Consider the following 16,014-nt stretch of genomic DNA (forward strand, 5'->3'; position numbering starts at 1 on the left):
TCAGCTCTCATCCAACTAACAAAAATATTTTTTCAGTTAAAAAATTATGACAGGCTGAAGTAAATGGGAAATGAAAGTCTTCACAAATATGTTTACTCTCCAGTTAGTAGAAAACATGCAACACATACCGGTAGATTGCTCTAGTTCATAGATCCAAGAAAAGAAGATGAATCAGACTGACGGAGCTTGATGGTCAAATGTTGTTGATCCTATCTAGATGGCTGAATTGATTCAAGGCTCTTCAATCTACAGGGATAGAGAGCTTAGAAGTCAAGAACATATGCCTTCTTAGCAAATGGCTCTACAGATTATTTGTCGAGACGGAAGTTACGTGGGTACAAATTTTGCATAAGAAATACCTACAAACAAAGACTTTGGCCCAGGTTACCGCTAGACCCACCGACTCACCGTTCTGGAAGGGTTGATGAGGACGAAAGAAACCTTCTTTTGTAGGGTGAAGTTTACTATCGGTAACCGTAATACGACTAGATTCTGGGAAGATGTGTGGTTAGGGGAGACACACTTGGCTATACAGTATCCCATTTTATAAAATATTGTACAACTAAAGGAGGCTTATGTTTTTTTTGAGGGACTTGACAGTGGGAGAGAACTCCCATTGTATATTTCATATATCTATATAAATGGGGTGTTTACATAGACATATCACTCACGTACGCATCCATCTCCACTCCTGGTGAGACCACCAGGGGTGGGACAACTACGCCATGGTCACTACTATACACGTGTCTCTAAGTGTTTAAAGAGGGAAGAAAAAAGCACAGCACGGCTCAGCTAAGTGTGCCACAATATGAAAGCAGGGCAGCTCTACGCGTACCCTTAACTCTATGTTGCAGAAGTCCCAAGTCCTCTTTGAAGCGATGGAACCAAGATGCAATGCTTGGGGTTACTCCTCTGAAGTGTTTATTATTTCTTTCCTTCCACAAACTCCAGGCAGCAGTGAAGAATGCTTCGATGAAGAAAGGATTGGGCCAAGTGGGTTGTGCGGTTTGCAACGCAACAAACCTATTATGAAAGTCAGTCCAATGAACATCTATCTTGGCCCAACACCTTTCGCTGAACAAAGGAGGCTTATGTTGTTACAGTATTACAATCGACCCCTCTTAATATCCAATTCAGGCAGTCTCTGGTGGGGTACGTTGGCACTCGTGGCTACACTTGGTCCGTAGCTTGATGGATGTTCAACTTACCGACTAGCCAAATATTTTTCACTGGAAGTTAACTGCGATTCTAAGAATGGTAGTTTCTCAGTGAAATCTATGTATTTAGACCTTATCGACTCTAGACCTATTCCGAGATCACTTCATATCTGAAAGATTAAAGTTCTGTTTCAAATTAAAATTTATATGTGGTTTTTCCATAAGGAAGTGATCTTAACTAAGGATAATTTGGTAAAGTGTAGACAGGTAGGCAGTACTCAATGTTGTTTTTGTGATCAGGACGAGACTATAACTACCTCTTTCTCGATTGTCCGTTAACCAAACTCCTCTGGCGTACTTTGTATATAGCCCTTAATGTTAATCCTCCACCCAGTATCAACACGTTACTTGGGACATGACTAAATGGAGTCGAATCAAACTTAGCTCGACATATTCAGATAGGGATATGTGCAATACTTTGGGCTCTTTGGAACTGCAGAAATGATATGATTTTTAACCGAAATTGTTTACCAACTTTTTGCATGTTATTTACAGAGCCACTACTTGGAAATGTACGTGTTTGCTACTCACTTATGCGGACTCCAGGGAGCTTTTGGTTACTGGGAGCAACAGGTGGGAGATGGTAGCGTGGGCTATCTTCAATCGATTTGGATGACGGACTACTAATAGGCTAGGTGTTTAACTCATCGTAGCATGTTCTTTTCTCGCCGGTTGTGGCGGCTTTTATTTAATTATCTTGGGCTCCTTTTGACCTCGTACTTTGTTGGACTTCTTTTACTTAATAAAATGGTTGCATGCATTATTCTGATGCAGAGACCAGGGTTATCCTCTTTTCCAAAAATATCGCCACCACCACCATGGTGAGCATTCCTTGCTTGTTGCCCACAATCACTGTCGATCAGTCACTGCAAGTATAAGAACACACACACACTCACCCACATTTGTTTCTGACAAACACCGTGACTGGGCTGAACTGTTCATTCAGTATACAAAATTATTTGCAACACAGATAATATCTGTTTATTACACTATTTTCACAGGCAAACATCGCCTGGTTTTGATATTGGAACATATTGAGATAACTGAAAGTTAGCAATAGAAATAAAGGAAGCATGATCACACACACACAAAGCTACCTTCATTAGGAACTTAGATGATTAATTAGGAAAAAAAAAGAGTAACAAACATCAAACAAGTCGAAATTTATACAGAGAAGAAAACGCACAGAATTTGCTACCCCCTTGATTAAGGACCTGAACAGTGCAGTAGTGATCAACATGCAAAGAAAAAAATGCTTCATGCGCCGCTGCCAAGACTGCACCTTCTTCTTCACACTGTCCATCGGCTCAGCACCCACAACCAGCAGGTAGCCTTTTCCTTGTTTGTCTTTCTTTATCTTGGTTTCTTCAGTGGCTGAAAGTAAATGAGAAATAAAAGTCATCACAAATATGTCACTCTCCTGTTGGCAGTAAACAGGCAACACATCTGGGGTGTCAAGAACATATTTGAGTATAATGGAATGTACTCCCTCCGTCCCATAATGTAATAATTACATTATGGGACGGAGGGAGTATTAGATAAAAGGGTAGATGCTACACTTGGTAATTGAGGAAAATGAAAACACTAAATACGGTTAAGTTTATTACTAAGCAACATGACATGCTAAGTAATAATTATCATTTGAAAAGCAAAAGGTGCGTTCATCCAACAGTTGGTCATCATTGAGACAGTTAGAATTTTTGATCGACCCATCTATCATCAAGTAGGAATATTCTTTGGCTGCAAAAAAGGTGAAATAAAAGAAAGTGGAATGAAGCAATTGAGTAACATAACTATAAATAAAGGCGTGTCAAGATTAAAAAATTACTGAGTAAAGAGGTTTGCAGTTGTGAATCATAGAGCACACAACTATTATTACCTTGTTTCCAAATAAGGAAGTACTGTAGTCATTGTTTTCTAGAATTCAGTTTAAGTGGTTGTGGAGTGGATAACTTGTTTTGATGGCATTTGCCTTGTTTCATGAACATGTGCTGCTGTAGTGAATTTTGGCATCCATTTTTGCACTCTGTTGCCTTGTCTCTCGGTAGACATTCCGCTTCGTTATCTTCTAGGAGTTTAACCATCAAAGGATCTGACCCTAGCGTTCCAATTTCTTTTATGCAATCACTAAACCGTGTGGAGTACGAATCGAGGCAATTCAGCTCATTTTTTATACAATCTTGGAGAATTTTTGATACATACAGTACTTCAAATAGATTAGTTTGCAGGTGTTGGTATTTCGCTGAGAATCGATTAAATGAACCAAATGAAGAACGATCGTAGATGTTCTTTCCTTACTTTGCTTTTGTTGGTTTTGTTCCCGCGGATGCTAGGAAAATCTCCTGATACATGTTGTACCTTCTTTAATACAAGATCAATAAAATTTCCCATCATCTAAAAGACATAAATAAAAGCCTTGACTTTACATACTAGTCAATGTATTGGTCGAGATGAAAATAGATAAAGAAGACAGAGTTACGAATAGCAACAGACATGTACTTTCACCAACGAACTGTTTCAAAAATTTAGATGGATAGTTAAGGTTTCACTTGCAACAACTTAAACAGATTGTTTTTTAGAAAGGAATGTAGACGACGTTCTTAACCCAACAAGCTCATCAACATCATTGCTTAGTTCTAATCTCAATACCCCACACAATAAGACCAGTCTTCCAAACTCCTCCTTCGGTTTCCTTTAGGCACACAGACACATCGCTGTCGCAGCTTTCACCGTTGTAGAACTCGCCTAGCTCGACCTCCATCCAGCCGTCAACCCTTTTTCGAGGGAGCATAACGTCATCTGTGAGAGGAATTGCATCACAGCTCGTATGAGGCATATGGTCTTACCTGGGCGGATCGATGGATTAGCCGATTTTCATAAGCAGTACTGGTTGGGTTGGGGACTTGGGGTGATATACATGGGATCTGTACTACGTACGTACCACGAGCTTGCCTGGGAGGAGCGCCGGTTGGTCGGAGAGGCATCGGAACAAGCCCTTCTTGGACGGCGGCGCGTGGGGGAGCACACCTTCAGCGAACCGTGGGAGGTCGCGGGGCAGGAAGCAGGACCAGACGGCGTCGGAATCCGCCGCGGCGAGGAAGGAGCGGGAGACGGCGGCACAGCGTCCGGCGTCCGGCGGCGACGTGCGGGAGATGATCGACGCGAGGAGCTCCTCCGGCAGGCGCGAGATCTCGTTGCCGTCTGCTTCCATGATGGGATGGATCTGCAAATTGCTTCCTGTTGGATGGAACGGCGTGTTATTTCAGGGGGTTGGAGCCTTACAGGCGAAGGAACCGCGTGCACAAGGCGCACGAGGAGCAGATCGGCTGTACTAGTGGGCAGTACAGCCATGACATTTTTACTAGGCGGGTCGCCGGCGCACCGCTCAAATTTGGGCCGGTCAACCCGCAACCGTCCGATTTTCCTAATTCCAATCGTCCGATCCCGTGACAGTAGGTCGTCTTCTAACCCCGCATCTTAGATGCCATGACAAGCATAGCGTCTTCCTCCCCTGCGTCTCAAATCCAGCCACCGGGCACACATGGGAGTCGTGGCTGCACGGGGATGTGCACCCACCCGATGCCGGCAACGTCTCACCGCCATGGCCGCCGTCGCCGCCGACCTCGCCGTCGTCGTCTCATGTCTTTCTCGCCGGATCGACACATGCAACAACTTACGGCCGCGGTTGCAGCTCCCTCACCGGCGATGGTAGCTCCGCTACGACGGCCATAGCTCCAGTAGCGCCGGTCGCTGGTCGCAACACCCTGGCGACGAGCTCACGAAAAAAGGGCTTTCCTTTGAGTTTGCTGGTGGCAACAAATTTGACCGCCGGTAGTAACAAAAAATTGTGCTGGTTCCAGCAAACATAGCTCGTCCGTGCCACCACCCTGTCGCCATTGTAGCAAAATTGATCCCCGATTGTAGCTTTTGTGATTGCCAGTTGTAGCAAAAATTGAAAGAGGTTCCAGCAAAAATTAAATGTATTCCTCCGCTTCAGGCGGTTCCAGCAAAAATCAAAGCTCCTTGTAGCAAAATCATTTGATGGTTCCAGGAAAAAGCACAAATACAGCAAAAATAAAAAATGTCTCGCCGCCGCACCTCATGAAGAAAATTGGTTCCAACAAAAACATCAATTGGTTCCAGCAAATTAAATCACCGGTTGAAGCTTTTTTCACCAATGAAGCTTTTTTCCTACGGTGGAAGCTTTTTCCTCATGGCACTTGAAGCTTTTGCTGCAGCCGGATGAAGCTTTTTCACACCCGATTGAAGCTTTTTCTTCCCAGGGTAGAAGCTTTTTCCCCATGCCGTCTTGAAGTTGGTTCCAGCAAAAAGCAAAACACATCGTAGCAAGAAAAAAAATGAATGTTTCAGCAAAAAACGAAGGCGTTAGCAGCAAAATTGGGTCTGCTTTCAAAAACAAAAGGCCAGATCTCCATAACTTTTCGCCGTGGTTACAACGCCCCAACGCCGGCCACCGCTCGTCTTCATCACTTGTCGCCAGTATCGACAACACCAGTGGGTGTTGGTTTGCAGCACTTGTCGCTGGTGAGATGTGAGGGGGCGGGGGTGGGGGCAGCACTTATCACTGGTGGGGTGTGAGGGGACGGGGGCAGCCATAACCAGTCACTGGCGGAGGAGGCGTGAACATCTACAGAAGAGGAAGAAGAGAAGAGCAGAGCTTGTGGTATAGAGGGGAATGAGTGGATGGCGTCGTCCTGAATAGATAAGGTAATATGCGGTGGACGTTTGATTGGGCCTACCTACAGACGCGAAGCGGGCGGTGCGACCGACGGAAAACTCAGCCGGCGCACCGCACGTAAACGTTTCCCTTTTTACTACTGGGCAAATCAGCAGCTTTTTCTTACAAGGAGATCAGCTACTACACCAATATATTCGGTCCGGCCCACAATTACATGTACTTATAAATTCAGGCCGGCCCACATTTACATGTCTTTTCTTCAAAATCATTAATTAAGGATCGTTGCAAAGCACACTTCACTTTTTCAGGTCGCGACAAGTGGCGCACATGCAGCGCGCCACTTGTCGCAACCTAAGAGTTTTCCTTTTTTTCGTAGATCTGTTTATTCAAAATGTTTTATCTTTTAAACCGTGCGTCCAAATCTCGAACCATTTTCATCATTGGATTCCCCGCGTCGAGATCTTCAAAACTAGATCCTATGTTGATAGGTTTTGACAAACTTTTTTTTTATAAAAAAAATCGAATGAAAAAACCGTACCAGGAGCACGGGTTTTTCCCTTTCCGAAAAAGGTACGCCCGTGCCCCTCGCGACATCACATCCGTGCCTCTCGTGAAAGCAAAACCGTGACTCTTGTGGAAGGTTTTTTTTCCGTTTCCGAGAGGCACGGCCTGACTATCGCGAAAGCACAACTGTGACTCTCATGGAAGCAAAACCGTGACTCTCGCGAAAGAAAATAAATAGAAAACACGTTTTCCCTTTCTGAGAGGCACGACCGTGACTCTCGCGAAAGCACAACCGTGCCTCTCGCGAAAGCAAAACCGTGACTCTCGCGAAAGAAAAAAAACAGAAAACGCGTTTTGTTTTTTCCTTTCCGAGAGGCACGGCCGTGACTCTCGCGAAAGCACAACTATGCCTCTCGCGGAAGCAAAACCGTGACTCTCGCGAAAGAACAAAAAACAGAAAACACGTTTTTTTTCGTTTTCGAAAGGCACGGCCGTGACTTTCGCTAAAGCACAACCGTGCCTCTCGCGGGAAAAACCGTGACTTCCGCGAAAGGGAAAAAACGCGTTTTTTTTTTTGCGCAACTTTTTTTTTAATTTTTTTATCGAAAAACTAAGGAAGACCGGATGGAGTCAAGGAGTAACGCACGCACGTACCACGTACTTGGCCGGGAGGAGGGCTGGTTCAGCGGAGAGGCGCCGGAACATCTCCTTCTTGGTCGACAGCGGCTTGCGGGGTAGCTCTCTCCTGGCGAACTGCGGGAGGTCGTGCGGCAGGAGGCGGGACCAGACGGTGTCTGAGTTGGCGGCGGCGTGGAAGGCCCTGGACACAGCGGTGGCGCGGAAGGCGTCCGCCGGCGAGGTGAGCGAGATCACATGCACCAGGAGGTCCTCCGGCAGGCGCTCGATCCCGCAGGGGCTGGCGCGTCCATGGTGTAATGTGATGTGGAATTGTGAACTCCAATAGAGAGATGTATATATAGAAGGCAGCTGGAGCTTGGAGGGCATGGAGGCGCGCGCGACTTGCTAGCCGCTCGGAACCGTGCATGCTACGTAAATGAAATTAGGAGGATGGGGGGAAGCTGCTGTACCAAGAAACCACGCAGCCGTGCATGCTACGTAAATCCAGTTTACTAGCTAAGAGGTTGGAATGCTACGAATCCAATAGTGCGAACCCAGTTGGTATTCGAGATTCCTCACCTCGTCCAGTATGGAAAAAGCTATGGAATTTGAAAGCACCAGAATGATGAAAATTTTCCTGTGAAGATGTCTGCATGACACAATTCCCTGCCGTTGCGTGCTAGCTAATAGGCACGTATCACAGTCCGCTCAGTGCCCAATTTGCTCACGATTTGCAAAAGATATAGCACATCTCTTATTTAAATGCGATAGAGCACATGAGATTTGGAGGGGGCTCGGACTGCATGAAATAATAGCCAAAGTGGCAATACCAGGTCGATCGGGCGCTGAGATCATTGAGATATTCCTGTGCGATCCAGAACACAACACTAAATATATGGACCAGGTGGCCTTGCCTAAATTGATTGCGGTGGCATCATGGTATCTGTGGTGGCAAAAGAGAAGCATAACTCGGCAGGAACCAGTGCAAACTCCAACGCGGACGAGCCAGGCGATTCAATCTCTGTCTTTGAACTTCATACGGGCTGCATGTAAACCAACGACGATCCCGCGTCTTAAACACAGAAAAAAAAACACTACTGAATCAGTTGGCCCTGAATGTCGACCCTGCGTTTTCAGAGGATAATAACTCGGGGGCGTGCGTCGCCATTATCTGGGACAGCGGGGGCTTTTTTGTTGCGGCATCTACATCAAAACTTGAACATGTCGCGGATGTGTTATCGGCCAAAGCTGCAGCTCTAGTTGAAGGCTTAAAATTGGCTAATACAGTTGGGAGCAACTCCTTGTTGGTGCAAACGGATAGTCTGATTTTAGTGGAGGCTCTCCAACAAAACTCTGGGCACTCGATGGTGGCAGCCCCAATTCTTGAAGAATACCGTTTACTAATAGTTAATTTCGGAAAGGTCGTTATTAAGCATTGTAACCGCGAATCAAATATGGTGGCTCATGTGCTAGCGCAAAATGGAAGTGTTGATCCACCAAACTTGTGGTTGGACTCACCTTCAGTTTTTATTTCTGATTACTTAGCGGACGATGTAAACATTATTTAATTTTAATAAAGCTAGCCATGATGGCCTTTCTCTCAAAAAAGAAATGACGTTAAGGAGAAAATGCCTTAAAAAAGTATAGGTCAATTTTGCATACTCACTTGGCCCAGAGGAATTGCCACCGATGCACTTCCATGGCCCTTGACTGGTGCGAAGCACAGCTGGAATGACAGTTGATGCTCAATGGCATGGGCCTAGTATACCGTTCTACATTATCTTTCCCGTATAATCCAAAACTATTCGACGGAACTGCTTCGCATATTTACACCGACGAAGGATTACATTGCTTGATACCTACGGAAACTACTTTGAAGTTAAACTAGCAGACAAGAAACCATGGAGCTAACAAGTTGAGTCGGACGAGAAACGGGACAGGAAACCATGCATGGAGCGTCTGCCGGTGGAGCTCCTCGTGCAGGTGATCTCCCTCACGTCGCTGGCTGATGCGTTCCGCGCCGCCGCAGTCTCCCGGGCCTTCCGCATGGCCGCCGACTCCGATGACGTCTGGTCCCGCTTCCTGCCCCGCGACCTCCCGCGATTCGCAAAGAAGGAGCTCCCCCGCACGCTGCCGTCGACTAAGAAGGGGCTATTCCGACGCCTCGCCCACCAACCGGCCCTTCTCTCGGGCAAGTTCATCGTATCGTACGTGATAAGAACCGCAACACCGAAGCTACATACGGCTTCCTCTTCATTGCGATTTTGCAGGCCTTTGTTCCTTGATCGACAGTCTGATTAATTAATTGGGTCTTCTCTTGCAGCGCATGCAGCTGGACAAGGCCACCGGCGCCAAGTGCTTCGCGCTTTCGGTTAGCACGCTGCAGTTTACGCAGTTTGGGAGATGGGACGAATGGCGCTTGATCCATCTCGATTTTGATCACAACACAAGAGGCAAAAAGGTTTATTTTCATAGCCAATTCAAGTCTCCCCTAGCTAGCTTGCAATGCACGATTTTCCCTGATGAGTGATATATATTACTTGCTTTTATAAATCACATCCATAACACGGTAATCCACTCGTCTGACCAACCGAAATCACTAAAATTCAGTGAATTTCAGTGATTTCGGTTTGTGATTCGGCCAAAAGGCTGAAATATTCACTTGAAGTCAATTAGTAACTATCTGAATTTTTTGAAATTATTTTTGAAAATAAGTAAATTCATGTGTACTACTGAAATTGGTGAAATATTTTTTGCGAAAGGTAAATATTTCAATGACCGCTGAAATTAATGAAATTTAGTGAATTTCATCCAAATCTCAATGACAGTAGAACCATGCGTCTGACTCACTGCTGCATGCAGGTTCTCAAGAGCGGCTAACATCTCATATACCCGCAGCAGTATGGAAATCTGCGGCAACATACATGGTAACATGCTCTCCCCGAACTCAACCTACGCCGCTTACATTGTGTTCAAGCTAGCGGGCTATGAACTCGACGGGTGGGACCGGGACGTTCAACTCCTTCAGTTTGACGAGGGGGTAGTCGCCATCCGAGGACAAGAATCAACGCACCCAGTTAGCCTTGCCGGTTACACCGACGACGGGCATATCTTGCTTAAATCAACAAGGGAGAAAGAGACTCGAGTAGTTCCGGTTCTCGGAGAGGACGTCGCAATTGCTCGGAAAAGACCCGACGACTGGATGAAGGTTGAGTTAGCCGAGTTTTATCACGAAGTTGTTGGTATTGACCATGGCGAGGAAGTGTCGATGTGCTTGAGGGGGACAAAGCCGGGCACTATGAAAAGTGACTTTACTATCCGGAGCATTGAGGTTAGAGCTAAGCATTGAGGCAAACAAGCTTGTGTAGGTTTAATTTGAAGTATTGCTTGAATAAGCGTAATTTTTATATATCATTTGTTATTAGATGATATAATTTTTAGTTCCATTTCTATTTTTTACTATTTCAAAGCAGGTTACCACTATTATTGTCCATTACCTACATAATTTTTTTATTTCGTATATGTTTAAGTTTATAATATAATTGTACAAGTTCAGGGTTAAAGGTGTGTAATTGGGTAGTCACACTTTCTAAGACTGCACATTTTAAACATTAAGTTTATGGACTTCAGTGTTTGTAGTCGTCGCTAGGTGGTGTATAATTTGGATTTAATTTGTATTATTTTTTATGTTCGTTGTACTGCTATGATTAAAGATGAATAGATTGAAAGTTTCTCGCAAACCAAAGTATATGGACTTGTTTTTACGTAATCATTAGTTAGAGGGTACCTCTGTCAAATCCTTGCGGTTGCATCATCTGTGAACGGAAGGAAAAAATCTTCGGCTGAGCGCTGAGGCCGGGAGGGAAGGTGCTTGTTTTCTCGGTGTCACATCATCTAAGGCATAACAATAGTGGCGTCTTCAAATATGGGGAGGCCCGGACTTCGGGCGTGTCCACCACGTCAGATCGACACGCAAGACCCACCACAAAATGCATCATCCCCCCTCCCCCCACCCCCCGTGCGGCCCCAACCTTATCGGACGAGCCATTACCTTTCCTCTCTTCTCCCTCGTCCGCCCTGACCCTCCACTAGCTTCGCCGCCGCCTAACTCATCAGCATCGTTAGGACCGCCACAAACCTCCTCCCAGCCGTGTCGCCACTCCGAACACAGTCGCTGCCCCAGACACCATTGTCACCCCGGTACGTCCAACTCTTCTCGGACTGCACCTTGCCCTCTATGTATTTGAGAAATTGCATGAGTAGTCTCTTGTTATTTTTTTAAGAAAAACGATGAATTCGGATGTTTCGTCGGATGACACTAGTGCAAGTATATAGGCTAGATACCAGCAGCTTCCGCAAAAACCACAAAAGCTGTCGCTGACCTCATACTTGTGTCGTGCGAGAAATGTGCGTGCCACGAGTTTGCTAGAGCCCGGCAACCCTCTAGCCAGAACCAATTAGAGGCGTTTGGAAGATTCGTGTGCGCTGCAAATATAAGTAAGACCTGGCAGCGTGTGCGCGCACAGCTGGATAAGGATGGCAGTTTTGCTCATGGGTATGGGTATCCGTGGGTGTCCTACCCGAAAATATTGGATATAAGACTCTTTGAAAGATTTTATACCCATGGGTAATGGATACTCATGCCCACAAAGTATATGGGTAGGTCATGGGTGCGAAATTGCATCCATGGGTAATCCAATGAATACCTAGAAAAACTTAATAAATGAAAATAACTCCTATAACATCTGGGTCAAAATCAAACTCGTATGGCGCACAATCTGAAATCCCTTATTCCCTACACCAGCCATATCTCATAGGCCCGCAGCCAATAGCACACCAATCCTCCTACGTCCTATATGACTCCTCGAAACAATGAAATATTGATTCATCACTACCAGACTTGGTCCAACTCACGACCAAGTGATGCCCAGTTCCCATCACCGCCTCCCGTTGTATCAGAATTCCATAAAATGTTGCTTGTACTCCCTTTGCCGCATCCAAGAGGCCGCCCACCAGAGGAGGGTGCATCATTGCTAGACTACTTACCCAACATAACTTGAATTTTAGACTCATCTATCTACTTTTAAAAAAATACAAATGTTATATATTGTAACCTTTGGATACCCAGTGGGTATGGGTATGAGTATGGGTGTCAATTTGTGTCCATGTGTATTGAACTGGATGGGCATATAATTTTTTTTGGGTATGAGTTTGGGCAGAAGGGGGTTGTACTCACCCATACCTTACCATTGCCAACCCCTACAGCTGGAGCCACTCTAGTCTGGTACTCTAACCATTACTAGTGATCGTTGATCAACCTTAAAGTGCTTAGCCAAGTTTGATTGTCTGCTCTTTCTCTTACTTTTGTATTGCCTCATTTTCTTGCATCACGTAAGCTCTTCACCTCTTTGGTCTGATGAGCTGATTTTTCAATTCATAAAAGCTTGACGAAAGCGTTCTCCCCAGATAAAAAAAAACAAAGAAATAGAACATGCCATAGCTAGACAATTGTTAGTCTCCTAATCAATCTGGTCCACCTGCACTTGAAAAAAAAATCTGATCCAATCCCTAGCAGCAAGCTAGAGCTAGGAGTTTTTTTTTTGAGCATCAGTACAGACACAAGCGCTCATATACACGTGCATACACTCACCCTATGAGCCGGCATATCATCTTGAGATTTACAAAGTCACCGTAGGCGCCTCGTCGTCGACGGGAACGTCTCCTCCCACTGAAAGCGCATCGCCGGAAATCCTGAAATAAATCCAAGAATAATGCGAGCACCAGGATTTGAACCCTAGTGGGTTGGGGATACCACTGTCCACCTAACCAACTCAACCACAGGTTGATTCGCACTAGAGCTAGGAGTTGAAGTGTTGAACTATCGTGCCAAAAACCTGCCTTGTCTTAAGGCAGAAATTTGCCATGGAGCTGTCAGCTGTCGCGAAGAAGAAAAAACAGGTCGTGGCGAAAAGTCGGAGCTAATTGCATGTAATCATGGGCTGGGCCGTATCTTCTTGTGCCACTGCGATCAGTTTGGCTCAATCCTACAATCGAATCGCCTCCAACCCAACGAAGCAATTCGCAGCATCCTCCGATCTAGCAGCGTCCAACGTAACCAGATCGCCGCGAGCGAGCGACAGGTAGGGATCCATCCCTTCCTGGATGCTGACGGCAGCGAGATCTCGCGCCTGCCGGCGGAGCTCCTCGCGTCGATCGTCTCCCTCACGTCGCCGCCTGACGCGGGACGCTGTGCCGCCGTCTCCCGGGCCTTCCTCGCTGCGGCGGACTCCGACGCCGTCTGGTCCTGCTTCCTGCCCCGCTACCTCCCACAGCTCGCTAAAAGCGTGCTCCGCCGCGCGCCGCCGTCCGAGAACAAGAAGGGCTTGTTCCGACGCCTCTCCGACCAACCGGCGCTCCTCCCAGGCAAGCTCGTGGTACGTACAGATCCTATATGTATCATCCTCAACCCATTTACGTAGCAGAGGGCTAGCTGCTTCCTTCTTAGCTTGATTCAAATTCCAAAATTGGGTGATGGATCGATCCATCTACCGGCTTTCTTTCTTTGGTGCAGAGCATGCGGCTGGACAGGGCTACTGGCGCCAAGTGCTACATGCTTTCGGCAAGGGCGCTCAATATTTCGAAGGGCGAGACCCGATCATGCTGGGAATGGATCGACCTCTGTTATGATGAGATCCAAGGAAACACGAGGTTCAAAGTCGTTTCAATGGGTATTTGGGGAAAACCTATTTTAGTCACCACTAACCATATATACCCTCGTATTAATTTGCGGCAGCTTCCGTGAAGCAGCTCAACTTCGGGGAGTTTGGTCATTGGAAATCCGTGGCAAAATACATAGCAGAATGCTTTGCCGAAACTCCATGTATGCTGGTTACATGCTGTTCAAGCTAGCCGATGGGTACACCATGATGGATTTCCCGTTTCAAGAAGCATCCATTAGCTATGGAGGCACTAGCTCAAAACGGCAAGTTTGCCTCCAAGCCTACATGGAGGATGGGGATGACGGCATACCTCGCAAACATATTTTGAAGTCAAGTTGGGAAAGCCGACTGCCTCATAGCTATTGTCTCACAGATGACGTCATGGTTTCTTGGAAAAGGACCGATGACTGGATGGAGGTCGAGCTGGGCGAGTTCTACAATGGGGAATCCTGCGACGGTGAGGTGTCTGTGAGCCTAAAGGAGACTGAAGGAGGGGTTTTCAAAATTGGTCTTGTTGTGTGGTGTATCGAGATTAGAACTAAACAATGATGTTATTGAACATTGTTGGATTCAGAGCCGTCGTCGTACATTTCTTTACTTTATACCGAAACAATATGCATGGAAGAATAATCAATACAGTTATAGTACATAATTTGTCATGAATGGAGCAGCATTCACCAAAGTTACAGAAAAATCCTGGCTCTGGTGCTGCACACAATACCTGGTTCAGGTGCCTTCTCAACGAGAAATATTGTGCATGTGTGCTCGAAAAACTAGAGCTAGTTGCCAAGCCAAAAATAACCTATAGTTACTACAAGATCAAATCGTTGTAATTGGGACATGTTCAAACTGAAATCTATTGTTCACGACACATACTGAAAAGTATTATTCGATGTTTCTTACAAAAATTTTTTGATCAAAAGGGGTTTCCCCCCACCCCATTTTATTAAAACGGGGCACACAGCCCAAGCCGACAGTTTATAGTTCTCGGATCTAGCCTAGAGTAGCAGAGTCAGGATCGCTTAGAAGGTTTACATCTCGACGTAGCGAGCAATGGCTCAAACAGGCCAGCAGGGGAACTAAAGGCACAGAACTACTGAAAAGGAATCAGCCAGTGTGCGCCTTCAGTATGAAGCCTCCCAGCCTGTCTTCTAGCTTGCCTCCTCGTCCCTTGTCCAAGCTATGCGCAGCACTTCACCTCTTCGACGGTCCAGGAGCAGGAGACAACGTCGTAGAAGCACAGACTGATCTCCCCACATAGGATCTTCCATTGATGTAGCAGAGAGCACACCCTCCCCAGAATTGCCCTGGTGCTTGTCCACGGCACGCCCTGAAAACATAGATCATTACGCATAGTCCAAATGCTTCAAATAGTAGCAACACAAGCAATGCCAATCACACTTTTTTATTATTGGTATCCCAGAGGCCAAAGAGCTCCCCCATACTACCCGGTTTTTGAAATCCAAATATATCAGCAACATCTTTCCAAATGTTATTTGCAACCACAGAAACGAAGAACAAATGATTAACAGTTTCATTCTCACAACAGAAAAGACAAGTCACATCATTCACAGGTCTTCTCTTGCACAAATTGTCTCTGGTGAGGATTTTATTATGATAGGCTAACCATAAGAACGCCAAGTACCTATGTGGGACCAGAATTTTCCAAAAAATAAATTCCATATAAGGGTAGAAACCCCCACCCTAGTTAATCATCTCACAAAATGAGCTCACACTGTATGTCCCAGACGCTTCAAGCGTCCATACAAGGTGATCTTCCTCACTATATGGTTTCTTATTGGCAATCACTTGGATTAGAGCATCCCATCTAGCAAGGAAATCTTCATCAACACATCGGTTGAAGGAAAGTTTCAGGGTTTCCCCATCCCAAACCTGGAGACCTTACAGTTTTGTTGTTGACAAATCTCAAAGACGTCCCAAAATTGTGTCATAAGGGAGATATCTCCGACCCAATTTTCATGCCAAAAACTAATTTGCTTGTTGTTGCCTAAAGTCCACCTATAAAAAGGTCTTGCAGCAGCCAAAGCCCAAGTAAAACCCTTCCAGAAAGGTGAGCCTAAACCTTGTTTTGACCAGAGCAAATTGGGTTTATCAGTATTGTATTTGTGGTCAACTAACTTCACCCAGTCCCTATTATTGTTCTGGTAATATCTCTTAGCCCATGAGGCTAACAGTGTTGGAAATATGCCCTAGAGGCAATAATAAAAGTATTATTATTATATTTCTTTGTTCATGA

At 45.7% G+C, this 16,014-nt stretch overlaps 1 protein-coding gene across 3 annotated transcripts; it reads right to left on the bottom strand.

The window, feature by feature from the left end:
- Positions 1-3,595: 3,595 nt before the first annotated feature.
- LOC119318471 (F-box protein PP2-B11-like) lies at positions 3,596-5,848 on the bottom strand. Of its 3 annotated transcripts, none has more exons than XM_037593032.1 (2): positions 4,159-5,848; positions 3,596-4,016 (listed from the first exon to the last, which is right to left on the bottom strand). In XM_037593032.1, the coding sequence occupies exons 1-2, from the start codon at positions 4,426-4,428 to the stop codon at positions 3,963-3,965; spliced, it is 324 nt and encodes a 107-aa protein (XP_037448929.1). In that variant the 5' UTR covers positions 4,429-5,848; the 3' UTR covers positions 3,596-3,962. The 3 variants fall into 3 exon arrangements, with proteins under 3 accessions (XP_037448929.1, XP_037448928.1, XP_037448930.1); XM_037593031.1 differs by having other exon boundaries at positions 3,596-4,058; XM_037593033.1 differs by having other exon boundaries at positions 3,596-4,063.
- Between the last annotated feature and the right edge of the window lie 10,166 nt (positions 5,849-16,014).

This window comes from Triticum dicoccoides, chromosome 6A (assembly GCF_002162155.2).
Source record: "Triticum dicoccoides isolate Atlit2015 ecotype Zavitan chromosome 6A, WEW_v2.0, whole genome shotgun sequence".
Taxonomy (NCBI): Eukaryota; Viridiplantae; Streptophyta; class Magnoliopsida; order Poales; family Poaceae; genus Triticum; species Triticum dicoccoides.

Bases quoted from the DNA above. Each gene is read 5' to 3' on its own strand.
- LOC119318471 (XM_037593031.1), bottom strand. From the start codon at position 4,428: ATGGAAGCAGACGGCAACGAGATCTCGCGCCTGCCGGAGGAGCTCCTC. The intron at 4,059-4,158 runs GTACGTACGTAG...CGCCCAGGTAAG, and splicing joins TCCTCCCAGGCAAGCTCGTG to ACCATATGCCTCATACGAGC.